The sequence below is a fragment of the Idiotropiscis lumnitzeri genome, chromosome 4 (genome assembly GCF_059441095.1).
Source record: "Idiotropiscis lumnitzeri isolate Australia: NSW breed Sydney's pygmy pipehorse chromosome 4, RoL_Ilum_1.0, whole genome shotgun sequence".
NCBI lineage: Eukaryota > Metazoa > Chordata > Actinopteri > Syngnathiformes > Syngnathidae > Idiotropiscis > Idiotropiscis lumnitzeri.
In genome coordinates, this window is record NC_142394.1 from 31,010,176 (window position 1) to 31,027,804 (window position 17,629).

Sequence of the window (17,629 nt, forward strand, 5' to 3'; positions counted from 1 at the left end):
TTTGTCGATATTCACGCCAGTCCGGCCCGTATCGCTCAAGCCTGGCCTGTGTGATTATATAACATGCCGCTTGGGTGCATCGCTAACCATCCACTTTTTTACACTCCTTGCCCATTAAAGTCAAGAGGATGGAGTCTATGCCAGCCATCGTTGGAATCGTTTGGGGGGTTTCGTTGCCGTTAGTTTTGATTTTGTTTGGACTTTTTCCTTTTTTTCTTTTTTTTGAAATGTAGTTTCGTTTCAGTTTAGTTATTTTAGTTTGAGTTTTTTTTGTTTAAATAGAGACAGAGAGAGAGTTTGTTGAGTGCACCCCTCCCCCAAAATGTAAAAAAAGTATTGCGTAATCAAGTAACGTAAAGTGCACTTCTCAAGCGCCTGTTTAGACCTTCCTTCCATCTGTACAGATGAACAGCAAAACCAAAATCTAAAAGAAAGGCCAGAAGCTCACGTGTGATATTGACAGAGGAAAATAAAAAGTATTTTTGCAATATTTAGTTTTATAAATGTCAGAAGTATCAGTTGGTGTTCATTTTTCAAAAAGCATTTTTATTTTGACTTAATTTTGTCCGTCAAATGTGTTTCTATTGTCCCACTCGATAGCAAATCCTGCGTCATTCCCGAGCAAACGCCAGCAAGGTCATCTTCCTGATCACCGACGGCTACTCTAACGGCGGAGATCCGCGCCCCGTGGCGGCGGCTCTGAGGGAGCGCGGCGTGGAAATATTCACCCTGGGCATCTGGCAGGGCAACATCCGAGAGCTTCACGACATGGCCTCTCACCCCAAGGACCAGCACTGCTACCTGCTGCACAACTTTGCCGAATTCGAAGCGCTGGCTCGCCGTGCGCTGCACGAAGGTTAGAGATTTTTCTTTCCCATCTTTTTATGACAGAATTCTTAAGATGAGCTGACCAACTTCTTCACCAAACATCTGTTAACCCACTTGACGCTCGGACTTTCCGATCGGATTGCACGCCTCTTTCCATTGACTTGTTTAAGTGACGTAAGGTCTCGTTCAGTGCTCGCTAGTAACGCGTCAGAAAGTAACACATTAACTTTGTTTTTCAGTAACGGGTAATCTTTTCTCAGCGTACAACAATTAACGATGCCAAGCAAAAGTGTCACTTGGCATTCACTATCGCTTTGCAATTTTGTTTGTGTGTGACATGTTACCGCTAAGTCCGTTCGGGATGCCGTCTGGCTGCCTCGGACCGACTGGGCGTGTCTGAAATACTGACGACGACTCGCAGACGGACTAAAGTGTTGACCAATGCCCACCTCTGAACAAATTCGGCATTTCTTCTCGCAATTCACCATTACTAGTTTAATACGAACATGGAACGGCTTGACAAATAGCATCGTTCTCGGCGTAAAAAACATAAAATAAGAAATATATTATATAAATAAGAAAAATATTTCATGTCACAAAATTGTTTTTTGTCAAATTTTGAGGAGAAAAACTGAAAAGGCCGTGACATAACAAAATGTGGGAAAACTGTAAATCACGAGCTCCGACTTGCAGGCTGAGTGGGGAGACGGCGTCGTAAAAGATCAGAGGCAGACGCGGATAAGGCCGTGAGAACCGAGAAAGCAGCTCCCCGGCCTTGCTGCGTCCGCTCCACTTTGTCATCCAGTCGGCCAGGAAGCCTCAAAGTGCGCTTGGAGGCTTCCGGTCGCATGCTTGCTCACTCGTCACTGATAAGACACTTCCTCGTGTTGGCGAAAGTCAGAAGGGTGTCACATTGGTGTGGGGGAAGAAAAGTGGTGCGCTTATAAGGTTTGGTGTTTGGAACACAAACGGAGACACACGCACACACACACTTGAATCCCGACTGCCTGAGTGCACACACACACAAAAATGGTGATGGCGAAGATCCCGAACACGAATGCCTAGATGAGAGTTTCGGCACAGAAACTGAGAAGTTGCACTGAACCAAAGACACACAACATTTTGGGACTGACGTGCACACACGCGAGAACTCCAAGACACAAAACGCAGCCACCAATGAGTCCTTTTTGAACTGGGAGCAAATTTAACGGATTAGGAAACATTGTGGGCCGGAACAGTCTCATTTGTGGGAACGAGACGAAACGTCTTTGTTTGATGTGTTTTAACACCCGGCCGGGCCTCCATTTTTCCAAGATCTCCCCACGGGCAGCTACATTCAGGAGGATCTGTCCCGATGCTCGTCCTTGTGCGAAGCCGGCCGAGACTGCTGCGACGTGATGGCCAGCTGCAAGTGCGGCACGCACACCGGCCGCTACGACTGCATCTGTGAGAAGGGATACTACGGCAAGGGTCTGCAACACGAGTGCACGGGTAGGTCGCAGCAACGTTGGTCATCCTAATGTACGTACACATCAGTGGCGACCCGTGCAATTTACACGTCGGCCTTCAGTGAAGTGCGACTGGAATAAATCCCCCTCATGTGACCATCATTTATGACACCATGGCTGGAGAAATGATGAACAGAAAGACGGTCACGCACGACTGAGCGAGTGTCGGACGACCGAGCTTCTCTCGAAAGGTCCGTCTTGAAAATGACCTCGCAAGCGTATCTGCAGTTAAATCCACGCTTTTTCCTCCATCGGCCATTGTGGTTTAAAAAACCAAGACTATTTTTGGGATTTTCGAACGGCCGCCAGTTTTGACTTTCGGGTGTGTTGAGTCCGCATCGCGCCGCCTCCTTATGAGTGAGTATCCAGTCACAAAATGCCTTCATCACCGCCAGCAAGAAGGCCTTACTGTCATCAACTTGTGATTTGATTGGCTATCGCAACTGTCTATCAACGGTAAAAGCCCCCTTGAGACACAGAACAGACGCCCGCACGATTGTATCCGAAGGCCTCGGACGAATAGCGCGTGCTACTGGTATCGTGAAATCTGCCCGGCAACATTGGCAAGCTGAATTCTGATTGGATAAGAACTCTCACTAAAAATACGACACAGGGATGGATATAATATGACATCAAAGTGAAGAATATGATCGCCATTTCTTCATTATGTTAGGCCAGCGGAAGGCCTTGACCGTCCGCCACTGGTACAAGGGCATCATTTCTTGAACTAAAAACTCCTAATCTTCCCCTTATGAAAATCTTCCCAACGTCATGAGGACTGAACGTCATATCGATTGGAAAAGATACCAAGCGCGCATTTGCCGTCACTCTCATCGCTGTCACAAGTGATACAGCGGATGAACTTTCCTCGCTCGTTGGCCTCGATTGCGTCGCTTCGACTGGATCCAGCAAAGGCCTCCATGAAGCGGAGGCGTCGTGACAGATTCCTTCATCTCGCTTTCTTTACGTCGCCTCTTTTCTTAAGCTCCGTTTTCTGTTCCCGTGGCGTCATCGGTCGCGCGGCAACCCCGCACCGGCAGGTGGTCTCGCCGTCTTAAAGGTGACGTCATGTTCGTTGCGTTTGAGAAAAACAAACGCCGTACGTGTGTGTCTGTATGTTTGTGTGTGATTGCAACACAATGACTAACAGATGCACTGGCTCCAAAGTGAGCGATTGAGTAACTGTTTAGTTTGAGAGCTCACTTTGATACAGACTCGAAAAGCCGATGTTTTCCAACGCTTGAGTCGAGGCCATACATCTTACATGAGACAGAATGTCCGAAAAGTAAATTACACGACATAAAACCCTCAAACGCTTTTCTGTTCTTTAGTAATCTAATCTGCTGATATGATTTTTTTTGGGAGGGTGGCTGGTGCCAATTACGATATTTGGCAATTCAATTCTCATAACTAATCGGCCTTATCGTTTAAAAAAAAAAACAATGTATAAAAATACTGGCAGAAATTTTGTCTGGTCACTGGTCAAGTCCCCCGCCCTCCGGCCTCGACCTTCCAGCCTTTTTCATAAAAATTTGGGCCCACGAAAATGTTATTAAAAAAAAAAAGAACGCTTCATTCAACCTCCTTTTTTTTTTTTTTTTTTTAAACCAAACCAATTTCACGTTTTGCCGGACCGTTTTGCTCCCGGGACAACTGCCCGGCTCTGCTGTTTTAAAAGACTTTAGTATATGTTCAATTTGACAAAAGAGAGAAAAAAAATTAATTTGATCTCTTTCTTGTTCTGTTGTATGTTAATGTGGAAAAAAAAAAAAATCAAAGAGCTAGCATCGACCGAGTCATCATTCTGGCCCTTTTCTACCGTTGTGAACTGAGTCAGCAAAAATGCAAAGTGCGCTCAAGAGAACAGTGAAAAAAAAAGTCACCTGAATTGCTTTCAAGTTAGGACTTTTGATGTAGTGGAGCTGGAGCGGCTGTTTACTTCAAGTTGGTCTGTCGGAATGAAGCCGAGCCGTTTTGGCTTCTCGCTGTGCGTCAGCGAGAAGCCTTTTTGACAGGCGCAGCAAAACAACTGCTGCCAGAGTCAAGCCTCCCTCTCCACATCGTGTGCGTGCGCGTGCACGTCTGTGCGCAAGTGGCTTCAGGTGGGTTAGCCGTCTAGACTCTGAGGTCTGCGCTTTTTCTTTTTTATTTTCTGTTTTGGCTCCCCTTCTCCAAAAACATACAAGAACATCAGCGCTGTCAGTGGGGCTGTTATTATTATTGACTGAGCAATTTGGTTGGAAACCGAATCCAAATCCCCACTGTGTACAGCGGGATTGTTTATCGAGCCAAGAGAAAGTCTCTTCCAAAAAACACAAATGGAATTCCGGCTGATAAAGACAAAAGGCGAATCCTCGTTCCGACACGCTTGTCGGATCCTGACAAACGGGGCATTGTCGTCCTTTAAACATCTGTGATGGAGAGGCTTGACGACTGAGAGGCAAACGGGGTCTGTGACCTCTTCCGGAGCCCGAGGGGGGCTGGGGGGGGGGGGGGGGGGGGGTGGCGGATGACAGCAGCTCTGGATTGTGTTCCGGTGGTGTCGTTCGTTCAACTCACTCAGGAGCCCCCCCTGGAAAGTTGAGCTTGATTTTCCACATATAGATCGCGTTTTTTTGGGGGGTTTTAACAAATTCTGTCGCAACAGGACGCATTAAAAATTCTGAAAGACGCATGGTGCAAATGGAACAGGAAGTCTGCCGTTTTGCTTTGGACTAGTTACCCTGGAGCTCAATGGCACGTTGGAACTTTCACCAAATTTGACCAAAAACAAAACAATTATGGTAGACTCGAAAAAGTCTCATGGTTGCATATGTGAAACGGACCAGGAAGTCCGACATTTTAGGTGAATGCAGCCATCTTGGGGCCAAACTCCATGAACAAACAGGCCTCAAATTTTGATGGGCATCGTAAGTTGATGCAGGAAAAGGTCTCAAGGACTTCTGAATAAAATTGAAGAAGCTCGGCCATTTTGCTCGGAAACAAATTCTCTGAAAAAGGAACGTGGCAAAATCACAATTAGCCCCCAACAGCAATTTCACCGACGGACGTGCGATTCTTTGATCAAATCCAAATCAAGTCTTGCTCTGGACTCTCTGAACCGCCTTTCACCCCTGCTGCCAGCATAAAGATGAAAGTGGCTTTTTATTTCCAGTTGGATGGTGTAAGAAGTCAGGATTCTGCACCAAAGGAGGAGTGGACCGGTTACATAAACACGAAGGACTCTCTGTTACCTTTTGGCTGTGTAAACCTTCAATCCCCCCCCAGACAGCATCAAGAACTGTAAACCGTCTGGACAGCGTGCCTGTCTCCTCCCAACTTCTTGTTTCTTCGGGTCCAAAAGCGGCAGCCTTATTTGCAGAGGCGCTCCTCGTCTGTATCACCGCATCACCTCCATGTTTGGCTTCCTGTGATGCGAGTGCTGCTGGTTCTTTTTGTTTCTGGGTCAGAGCTATAAATCAGCCATCTGTCGGTCAAATTGGTTCATTAGTTCCAATTCAATTAACTATCGACTAGCGATAGACCAAAATGCTTTTTTTTTTTCAAGGCCGATACCGATTTATTTGTTTAAAAAAAGGGTCAATTGGATTCAAAATTTTGAAAACTAAGAACTCAAAAACTTAGTTTAAATGCCTTTAAGCTCATGTTTGGCTACTGCAGGCAAGGCCACCAGCACAGCAGAGGGGGGGGGGGGGGTTGAGAAGGGCGGGGGGGTGTTCTGCAGTGAGCCAAATTGACCATCTTTTAATTTATTAGGCTTGTATGTTGAAAAAAGCAGGGAGCTGGTAATCGTCTAAATGCCAAATATCGACCCCGATAATAATCGGTCTATCGCTACTATCGATACTTGTGGTCCTTGAGCACAAACCTTTGCCCATCCTGATGTCGGAATCTCAGCAAAAGTTCATTTTTGTACCTTTTGGGGCGACATTGGCTTGTTATTGTTTCACTTGTGGTCCTGTTAAAGGTCCAAGAATTGCGCCGAAGACGTTTAAGGTGAACTTATTTTCTTCTTCACGTCCACGATGGTCGACGATAACGGAAAACAGAGCTTTTCCCTTTCCCAGGTATTTATTTACACCAAAGTCCACGTGCAGTGTGGGCCTTTTTTCTCACTTATTTCCCAGCACACGGCCGCCTATAATCAAGCTCACCAGACTGGAGCGCTGCCCGTGTTTGTACAGTTGTTTAGCGGTCGGCCTCAGTTGCCCCGCCGAAGCTCAATTTTGCCGCCGTCTGTAATAAGCCAGCGGGACGCGCACGTTGTCCTTGGGAGGTTGCGAGAGCTCATCGTCGTATCGTGGCGCTTCCGACGAGCTCGGGATCGCTTGACTTCCACCTTGAAATTGCAATTTATCGTGTGGGGGAATTGAAAATGTTTTTTCTTTCGGGCTCCATCTCCACGGGCAGTTGTTGGAGGTCACGCTTGTGGATGTGCGTTGAGTCGGAGCAAATGTATCTACAGGCTGTGTTAACATGCAATGATGGCGGGAATGCGTTTTGCAGGCCAGACTCTACACTTTCATTGTCTGTTTCTGCACGTTACGTCTCAGTTGCGAGTGGAACGTCTCTCTCTCGCGCAACACTTTGCAATTTAGAAGCCGTCTGCCGTGAGAGGGCCTTCGACCACCAGCGAGCTGACGGAGCTCCAAAGGATGGAAAGGATCAAAACGACGAGCTCTGGAATTAGCACTAAAAGACTGCTTTGACCCCCTCGTTGCGTATTGATTGAAAGCCGACATCTAACGCGGTTCGAGTCACGCTTCTGTTCAAAGTCGACTGGACACCTAAGCATTTGTTTTGCATCGTTCTTGACTCGATTTTTCACTTTGGCGATGAGCACGCTTAGCGACTTGTTCTCGTCCTCGGTGAAAACGCTACTTGTTCGTGGGGGTCGTTTATTTGTCACCACGGAGGAGGTGATCCGCATCACGCAGCTCGTTGCTGCCAAAGTACAACTAAAGTTCGGAATGCTGCGCCGCAAGAAAGCTTGAAATGATTTTGTGGGGCACAAGAGGCCTTCAAAAAAAAAAAAAAAAACGCAGCTCAGCTCAAAATCAAATTGTCTGAGATCTTGATTTTGGTCCCAAAACGATCAATCGTTCAACCCGAGTTGCTAATTCTTTTTTTTTCACATTTTTCACCCAAAACGGCAGCTTTTCTTGAATTTTTTGCAGGAGAATACGGAACATATTGTGTGAGTCACGGTAAATCGTTGCACTTGTCCCGATCCCCAACACATAAGGAACCCGGCAAAGCAAACGAGTGCGTTTTGATCCATTCCGTCCTTTGGCCTCCTTGTGGGAAAGTCTCGGAAGCGCCGTCGACGCTCCAACGGTGAGATGGCAGAATTTCGATTCCCCCATCTGGAATCGCCCGGCTTGGGTTGCAGAATAAAATAAACCAGATGTTGCCTCGGAGCAGATGTGCAGACATATTTCCGTCGGGATTCGCTGCCTTGCAATTAGATCATTGGTGTGCAAGATAAGAGGTGGGAAGCCGCGTTTGTAATTGCACCGTGCGGATGGCCGTGCGTTTTCTAGCATGTGTTTGTGGATTTGGTGGGGAGCGAGCCTCCGAATGTACACGGAGACCTCCAAATATGACCCTCGCTCTTGAAAGCAACCTCTCCACGTCGGTCGCTGCGGTTCCCTCGGGATGAAACCTTTGGTGTCGGGCCCAGTCTTTTTTTAGGCCGCTCTAATCGAATCGAAACGTTCTCGTGTGATTGTAACGTTGGCTGCTTGCTTATGAACTGGCCTGCACTTTGTTTGCGTTTTCCTTCCCACTTCTTCCTCGGAGAGTAATTTCGGCGCTCCGGCCGTGAAATCGAGTCTAGGTTAGTTGGGGAAGTTGGGCCGGCTTCTCCCCGAGGGCCTCGGACTTACCGTAAAGTTTGTTTGCTTTTTGACAGCTTCAACCTCGGCCTGCACATTTTTTTTTTTTTTTTTGCTTTTTTCCACTTGTTTGTCTCCTCCTTAGCTAAAGGTTAACACATTTTGGGACGTGAACTTAAGCAACATTTGAAACCAGCAAACAACTTTTACTTTAACATCCAGCAATACTCGCATGCATCTCTTTCCTCTGCTCTCAACTATCGAAGGTGAGCTTAAGTAAGTTGAAGTCTCCCTTTGAATTGTCTCGGAATTGAATAAAGCATGAGGATTTGATTCTTATTATTGGAAGCCATGAAAGCAGAACGTCGTTTCAGCTTTCTGCTCATCTGCCCGCTGCCGCCCGACTTCCTCGCTAAATAAAGGCTGCCTGGGACGTAATTGCGAGCGCGCCGGCGTCCAAACACAATGGCGGCAGATTCATGATGTGGCCTGTGGCGTGCTGATCCATTTCAAAAGGAAGTTCATTCTTTTGTCGTTCATCACTTCCTGCTCATCCCTCCCATCTTGGCCCGGTTCCTGGTGGAACAAGCCACAAAGTCTGCACTTGCGGAACTCTGGTGTATTTGTGCGCGCATCCATCTGTTGTGTGCACGGTCGGCCCAAAAAACATGCAACCTTTCCGCAAATGGGCCCCAAATGGCAAATTCAAAACAAAATTGCACACTTCCTGTTAAATTTCAAGCTTGGGTCCATGGGGCTTTTTAAAATTTTTTTTTTTAGTCGAACTGGTTTCACAAGCTCATTTATATTTCGAACCTTCCCGGTCACCAAAATGTCTGCTTCCAACCAAAATGGTCCATTTCTTGTTTAATTTCAGCCACGGGTGCGGCAACGTTTTTGTGCGTCCTCTTATGACAGACAAGTTGATATGAAAAACTTTTCAGATCCCCTCTTTCTAAAATTTGGGCCTAAAATGACAACCCAAAGTGGCTGACAACCTCTAACTTTCCAGGCCTCTTTTTTCATGCAAATGAAGCCCCAAAATGGCTGCTTCAAACCAAAATGGCCGCCGTCCTGTTCGATTTCAGGCGTGTCTGAAATTTCATGGTGGCATTTGCTTTTTGACTTGACCGCCACAACGTTGTTGTGCCGTTGTCGTGTTACGTATTTGCACTCATGACCTTCATGTGTAGACATTTCAAGGACTTTGATTTCCAAACGGGTTGGAAGGAAAACGCAGAATACGTCTGATATCTTAAGGCCGACAAATCCCATCGAATATCCCCCGTAGAGAGTTTTTTTTTTTTTTTTTTTCCCTGCGTATTTTTCCAACTCTCTCAAGTATGTTTAAATATGTGCGTGGGTGTGGACTCACATTTTATGACTGACGATATTAAATTGTCCCAAGAAAACGTAGCGCCTCTGCATCCTGTTTTTAATCAAGTGTTATCCCAAAAATGATTTGAGAGAAGGCAGCACAGTGGAGTAGTGGAGAGCACATCTGTCTCAGCGGTGATACAAATTGCAAGGAAGCGTTTTAAACCCTTTTTGAAGGTCATTAATTGCTTTTTGGAATTCAATTTCTTGAATCAGTATATCTGCTGATCCTTTGGGATTATTTTCTTTTTTTTCCTTCTTCAAGCATGCCCACCCGGTACCTACAAACCAGAGGGAATGCCCGGAGGTCCGAGCACCTGCCTGCCCTGCCCGGACCAACAGCACACCTCCCGTCCCGGCAGCACCTCACTCGGCGACTGCATTTGCAAAGCGGGCTACCAGCGCGTGGACTTGACCTGCCAAGGTAATTGCAAGGAGCAGTCGCACCTATTTGACAACCAAAACGTCCTCGGTGCAAAAAAAGTCCAATGAGGAAAACTTTCAAATGTTTTGCTCATTCAGGACATCAAACAATTTAGTAACTCTGTCAAAATTCACACATTGATCCACATTTTGTGTGAAATAATAGTTTTAGAATTTTACCTCCTCCCCGTGTGACATTTTTGCAATCATTTTTTTCTTCTTCATTGCAGTGGTTCACTGCCCTCCGCTGTCGCCGCCGCAAAACGGCTTCTTCATCCAGAACGTGTGCAACAACCACTACGACGCAGCCTGCGGCATCAAATGCCAGCCGGGCTTCGACCTCCACGGGACGGGCATCCGGCTGTGCCAGGCTGACGGCACCTGGTCGGGCTCGCCCGCCTCTTGTAAACGTAAGCGGACACAAAAAATAATGACAACCTTTAATACATTGAGAAGGAGAGAACCGGTTGCCAACTTTCTTTGCAGCCCAAGTGAACATGTGTGGTGTGCCACCTCACATTTGTGAGCAATAAAACATCTGAAAATTCCACATCGCACATGAATACCGTAACATGATCGTAAACATGTGTCTGTGTTTTAAATTTACACGGGAGTCCAAAATGACTCCATGCATCTGATTTTATGAGTCTTCACGCGTTGAAAAGTTATGAGGACGTCTTAAAAAAAAAAAAAAAGAGCGAGAGCGAGAGCGAGGGGGTTTTGTGGGTCGCGTGTTATGTGTCAATTTCACCAGCAGCAGACAGACAGGCGTTTCCGAGGAGATCCCCTCCCGCGGGCCTAAAAAAGCTGGGAGGTCCTTCCAAATGACTGAACGGAATCAGCGAACAAGTCGAGCTCCCCACTCAAGAAACCTTTGTCACATATTAGAAAATAATTCAGCCGCCCTCCCGTGTTTAGTGTCTTCTGAGTCACGTCGTTGAAAGTGACGCTTTCCGCATGAAATGCATCTCCGCTTCCTTTCCTTTCCCTTCCCTGGCTGACTTGTTGAACTTCCTGACGCGCATCTGTACAAGCTTCCCCTCCCCTATAACATTCCTTCCTGTTGGTGTGTCCTCCCTCCTTCCTGAGACCCCTCTTTAATTGGACCCTGCCTACCTCTTCTTCCCCCGGAACATCTGTGGAGCAGAAAGTGCAAAAACAAAAAGTCGTCTCCGGCCAACACATCCGATTCAGCCATTATGTCGACCTGCTATGAAGCAGCCAATCACAGGGCATCTGCAACCATTCACATTCACACCTATGTGTCAAGAGTCGCCTTGCGGCGATGAGGAGGTGGACCCAAGAAGCGAGGAAGCAGGGGTAGGTGAAGCTTTAAGGAGATTTATTGTGGAGCTTGGTGGGGACGAACAACGGGGCGTGGGCAAAGAAACAACACAGGCAACTGAACGAGACTAACTGGACGATGACAAGGACCAAACACGAGACGGGAATGAGCCAGGCGGACAGGGAACGAAGACAAGTGCAACAACGGGAGCAAGTCGTGAGAGTCCGAGGTGACGTGGCAACAGGAGGCAAACAGGGTAATGACCCGACACTGCGTTGTCGGTCTGGAAGGTTTAAATAGTCCGGGTACTTAGGGGAGCAGATGGGAAGCAGGTGCGTGATGATGACTAGGAACAGGTGCGTGATGATGACTAGGAACAGGTGCGTAGCTGGTGAGAACGAAAACAATAACAAAGGCACATGGCAGGGAGGTGATGAAAACAATAACAAAAGACACATGGCAGGAAGGAGGGAAGAAAATAACAACAAAAACACTGACGTGGCAGACACGGGTCATGACAGTACCCCCCCCTCAAGGGACGGCTTCCAGACGTCCCAAACGAAAACAGTCAAAAATGAAACCAAGTCCAAGAACGAGGGTGGGCGGAAGGGGGCCGGTAGGTGGGACCAAGGCCCGCGAACTAGGCCGGTCTGGCGGATGTCCAGGGGGCCAGACCAGCGAGCCCCGACCGGGCCATTCGGGCGGACGTCCGGGAGGCGGGACCAAGGCCCGCGAACTAGGCTGGTCTGGCGGATGTCCAGGGGGCCAGACCAGCGAGTCCCGACGGGGCCATTCGGGCGGACGTCCGGGAGGCGGGACCAAGGCCCGCGAACTAGGCCAGTCTGGCGGATGTCCAGGGGGCCAGACCAGCGAGTCCCGACGGGGCCATTCAGGCGGGCGTCCGGGAGGCCCGATCAACAAGTCCACCCGTGAACACTCAGGCGGACGTCCGGGCGCACCCGAGACCGGAACGTGGAGCGGCGGCTGGTCGTCCAGCCCCGCCGAGTCAGGAACGTGGAGCGGCGGCTGGTCCTCGAACCCCGCCGAGACAGGAACGTGGAGCGGCGGCTGGTCCTCGAGCCCCGCCGAGACAGGAACGTGGAGCGGCGGCTGGTCCTCGAACCCCGCCGAGACAGGAACGTGGAGTGGCGGCAGGTCATCGAACCCCGCCGGGACAGGAACGTGGAGCGGCGGCTGGTCCTCGAACCCCGCCGAGACAGGAACGTGGAGCGGCGGCTTGTCCTCGAACCCCGCCGAGACCGGAACGTGGCACGGCGGCTGGTCCTCCAACCCCGCTGAGACAGGATCGTGGAGCGGCGGCGCTTCGTCGGGAGCCGCTGTGACAGAGACGAGAAGCGACGGCGGGTCGTCGTCCACCGCCCAGGCAGGAAACTGGAGCGCCGGCGAATCGTCGAGTTCCGCCGAAAAAGGAGCTTGGGGCGACGGCGGATCGTCGAGCACCGCCGAGGCAGTGACGGGAAGCAATGGCGTGTCCTCGGGCGCCGCCGGGACAGGGAATTGGGTTGGCGGCGGGCCGTCTGGCCCCGCCGAAGCAGGGATTTGGAGCTGCGGCGGGCCGGGCGCAGCGGGGACCGGGACTGGTAGCGGACGCAGGGCGTGCCCCGCTGCAACAGGGACTTGTGACGGACGCAAGGCGTGCTCCGCCAGAACTGGGACTTGTGGCGGACGCGGGGCCTGCTCCGCCGGAACAGGGACTGGGGGCGGACGCAGAACGTGCTCCGCCGGGATAGGGACTTGTGGCGGACGCATGGCGTGCTCCGCCGGGATAGGGACTTGTGGCGGACGCATGGCGTGCTCCGCCGGAACAGGGACTTGTGGCGGACGCAGGACGTGCTCCGCCAGAACAGGGACTTGTGGCGGACGCAGGACGTGCTCCGCCGGAACAGGGACTGGTGGCGGACGCAGGACGTGCTCCGCCGGAACAGGGACTGGTGGCGGACGCAGGACGTGCTCCGCCGGAACAGGGACTGGTGGCGGACGCAGGGCATGCTCCGCCGGACCAGGGACTTGTGGCGGACGCCGAACGTGCTCCGCCAGAACTGGGACTTGTGGCGGACGCATGGCGTGCTCCGCCGGAACAGGGACTGGTGGCGGACGCAGGGCGTGCTCCGCCGGAACAGGGACTGGTGGCGGACGCAGGACGTGCTCCGCCGGAACAGGGACTGATGGCGGACGCAGGGCGTGCTCCGCCGGGATAGGGACTTGTGGCGGACGCAGGACGTGCTCCGCCGGAACAGGGACTTGTGGCGGACGCAGGACGTGCTCCGCCGGAACAGGGACTGGTGGCGGACGCAGGGCGTGCTCCGCCGGACCAGGGACTTGTGGCGGACGCCGAACGTGCTCCGCCAGAACTGGGACTTGTGGCGGACGCATGGCGTGCTCCGCCGGAACAGGGACTGGTGGCGGACGCAGGGCGTGCTCCGCCGGAACAGGGACTTGTGGCGGACGCAGGACGTGCTCCGCCGGAACAGGAACTTTTAGCGCTGGCGAGGCGCCGGAGCGGGGGTCAGCAGCTCTCGGGAGGCCAGAACAGGCAACAGGCCCCAGCAGCTCGGGGGGAACCGGGACGGGGCTTATCATCTGGCGGGGAGCCGGAACGGGACTCATCTGCTGGCGGGGAGCCGGCACAGGGCGCGGCAGCTGGCGGGGAACCGGAACGGGGCTCGGCAGCTGGCGGGGAGCCGGGAAGGGGCTCAGCAGCTGGCGGGGAGCCGGGAAGGAGCTCAGCAGCTGGGGAGGAGCCGGAACGGGGCTCAGCAGCTAGCTGGGAGCTGAGACGGGGCTCAGCAGCTGACAGGGAGCCCGGACGGGACGCTGCGGCTGGCAAGGAGCCGGGACGGGACTCAGCAGCTGGCGGGGAGCCGAAAAGGGGCTCAGCAGCTGGGGAGGAACCGGAACGGGGCTCAGCAGCTAGCGGGGAGCTGAGACGGGGCTCAGCAGCTGGCAGAGAGCCGGGATGGGACGCTGCGGCTGGAGAGGAGCCGGGACAAAGCTCAGTAGCTGGCGGGTGGGCGACAGAGGGCCGGATGCAGCAGTCGGTCCGGGCACAGCCGAACCGGGGGCCCTGATCCCTATCAGCCTGCCGCCATAGGGAATCAGGGGAATGGGGAACACGCGGGACCAAGGTTACAGGGGCTGGTGAACGCGAGCTAGGGGGTGCCAGGGGAACGTGAGCAGGTGCTAAAACCGATGGTGAACGAGGGGAACGACGTGGCCGTGATCTACGTGATTTGGGACGTGAAGTGCGCGAGGTGGATTGGGAGGTGGTCTTGGAAGACTCAAACGAAAAAGGTGTCAGGAATGGTTCGGGGGGGAAAAAGTGACTGGTACTAACTGTGTCCGGGTGGCGCTGAGCGTCTAACAAGGCGTAGATGTGGTCTGCATCGTACTCGTGATCCGAGTCGACAAAAACGTGCGGGGCATAGTGCTCAGAATCAGCTGCTAAATCATTATCAACTAAAGCGTGAGTGGGTGAATTGGCCTGGTGATCAAAATTGTCGTCGTAATCGGAATCAATGGTACAGTGTGGAGGAAGGTCGGGAAGGAAGACGAGGGCGTTACCGTGAAAGGAAGACGAGGTACGGGGCTGGTCGGCAGGCTGGTGAGGGGCAGGCACCGGAGGCTGCACGGTCGGTGCAGCTGACGTGGGGGCTGCATGGGTTGCTGCAGCTGACGTGGAGGCGGGACGCCTTTCAGCCAGCTGTCGGTCGGCCAGCTGTGCCAGCCTCATGCTCTCCACCATCTTGACCTCCAGCTCCACCATCTGAGCTGTCAGCTCCATGATAGTCTCCCGGGGTGGTACCGCGGCGGCGCCCTTCTCCGCGATCGAGGCCACCTGCTCCGCTATCTGGGCCAGTCGTGCGCCCAGCTCAGCGCGGCGGGAGTCCAAAAGGTAGGCGGTCTTTTCGAACAAGTCCTCGTAATCTGGGGAAGCGGGTAGCGTGGCAGACGTGGCGCTGAGCTGATCGGCGGGTTGGTGGGGGGGGTCCGTGCGGCGGTGTCCATGACGCCGCCGCGAGCCCCTCGCTGGGTCCTTTTTTCGAGGTCGGGTCATTCTGTCAAGAGTCGCCTTGCGGCGATGAGGAGGTGGACCCAAGAAGCGAGGAAGCAGGGGTAGGTGAAGCTTTAAGGAGATTTATTGTGGAGCTTGGTGGGGACGAACAACGGGGCGTGGGCAAAGAAACAACACAGGCAACTGAACGAGACTAACTGGACGATGACAAGGACCAAACACGAGACGGGAATGAGCCAGGCGGACAGGGAACGAAGACAAGTGCAACAACGGGAGCAAGTCGTGAGAGTCCGAGGTGACGTGGCAACAGGAGGCAAACAGGGTAATGACCCGACACTGCGTTGTCGGTCTGGAAGGTTTAAATAGTCCGGGTACTTAGGGGAGCAGATGGGAAGCAGGTGCGTGATGATGACTAGGAACAGGTGCGTGATGATGACTAGGAACAGGTGCGTAGCTGGTGAGAACGAAAACAATAACAAAGGCACATGGCAGGGAGGTGATGAAAACAATAACAAAAGACACATGGCAGGAAGGAGGGAAGAAAATAACAACAAAAACACTGACGTGGCAGACACGGGTCATGACACTATGCTCAATATACCAGCAGTTAGCTTGAAAAAGTAATCAGATTACTCATCCTTTCCCATGGGAATGAATGCAGAGATTTATTTAGCGTATTTTCTGAACTTCTGGTGAAAGAAAAAGCCACACAATTGTTTTATCAAAATCGAGGAAAAAAGTAGCGGCTTACAGTCCAGAAAATACGGTAATTACCCGAGCCAGTTTTGTGTTTTCCTGCAATCTGTGTGCAGCACGCTCTTGCCCCGCCCTCGCCAATCCCCCACACGGCACGCTCAAGTGCAGCAACGGCGGCGCCTCCTTCAGGGCCGAGTGCCAGGTGGAATGCAACCGAGGCCACCGCGTGCAGGGCCACCCCAAGATCACCTGCCTGGCCAATTCCCAGTGGAGTGGACCCCTACCTCGGTGTGTGGGTAAGCCTTCTCCCGCTGGTCAACAAGACACCTTGCATGCTTTTTGTTCTGCCTCGCTTCTAGAAAAAGCAAATGGCTCAAACACAGAATTACAAACCACTAGAAGCAATTTCTGAAGATGTGCTCAGGAAAAAACAGTTACATTTCGATCCCATCTTTAGTTTAGTTTTGTTTGCTAACACAAGCAGTTAAAGGAAAATCCAATCGGAATTCAGAAACCGCGTTAATTTCAGCACGCAAAATTTGTTTGGTTTGTTTTCGAACAGGATTACAATTCAAAGGAAACAATTTGAGGAATTTGAATATTACGCAAAAACTAAATCTAAAGTCGCTTCTACGTCTGTCGATGAGTTAACGAGTACTTTTGCTACTGCCTGTTAGCTACCAGGATAACTATTCAATGGAGGAAAAAATAAAACCAATTGTCGTGACATTTGCTGTAAATTGTAAACACATATTTCTGCGAGCGAACCCCTGAGCGACAAGCTCGCAAAACAAAACAAAAAATCAAAACATGAAAACATGATCCTTAATCCCCAATTTCACATCCTAAACTGAGAAGAGACAAAATCCCAACAAGTGGTTGCAAAATGCGAGTTTCTGGTTCGCTCAGTTTTTCATAAGCGCCGGCCGGCTCGCCCGCTTCCTGACGACGCTCCCTCAAACACGTCTGAGTGGCGGCTTGTTTGTTTGTCCGTCTCTGCGCTTCCGTCGTAAATCTCCAAGTTGTTTTGTTTGCATAGCGCAGTAAAACGATCGCCTCAACCTTCCCGAGAGGATTCCGCCGTGTGGGTGAAGCCGCCATTCATGACTTGTCGCTGACGAGCCTTGCATCCCAGAAAGCAAATAAAAGGCCTCCAGTTCTCCTGAAAATCGTCCTTCCTGTTGCCTCCCTTCAATATTTGACATGTGAAACTTCCAATTGGCAAATAACGGATGCCTCCCAAAACACATTTTAATTATGATACGATGACCCTTATGCAGTTTTATAAAATCGTTTAGTCGTTGTGGAGTTTCATTTTGATAAAAGTAGTGCTTTGACACATCTTTTTGGACATCAACACTGCGTTGAGGGGTTTCATTTAGACAAAACCCGCGCTTTGCCGCAGTCTCGTGACTTCTGGCTGTCAAGGAAGTACATCGCAGTGTATTGAGGAGTCTCGTCAAGACAAAAATAATGCTTTGCCGCCGTCTTTTGGCGTCTCGTGTCAAGGAAATACGTCAGCGAATGATTGAGGAGTTTCGTTCAGACGAAAACAAGTGTTTTGCCGTCGTCTTTTGCTGTAACATGAGGAGTATCATTTAGACAAAAATAGTGCTTTGCCACATCCTGTGACAGCTGGCTG

At 51.1% G+C, this 17,629-nt stretch overlaps 1 protein-coding gene across 1 annotated transcript in view; it reads left to right on the forward strand.

The window, feature by feature from the left end:
• svep1 (sushi, von Willebrand factor type A, EGF and pentraxin domain containing 1) overlaps positions 1 to 17,629 on the forward strand; it is a 52,522-nt gene that overhangs the window by 9,137 nt on the left and 25,756 nt on the right. The window contains exons 2-6 of the mRNA XM_088292609.1: positions 601 to 856; positions 2,143 to 2,319; positions 9,816 to 9,974; positions 10,204 to 10,383; positions 16,104 to 16,283. Of these exons, the coding sequence (XP_088148735.1) occupies positions 601 to 856; positions 2,143 to 2,319; positions 9,816 to 9,974; positions 10,204 to 10,383; positions 16,104 to 16,283 (952 nt within the window). The remainder of the gene's footprint in view (positions 1 to 600; positions 857 to 2,142; positions 2,320 to 9,815; positions 9,975 to 10,203; positions 10,384 to 16,103; positions 16,284 to 17,629) is intronic.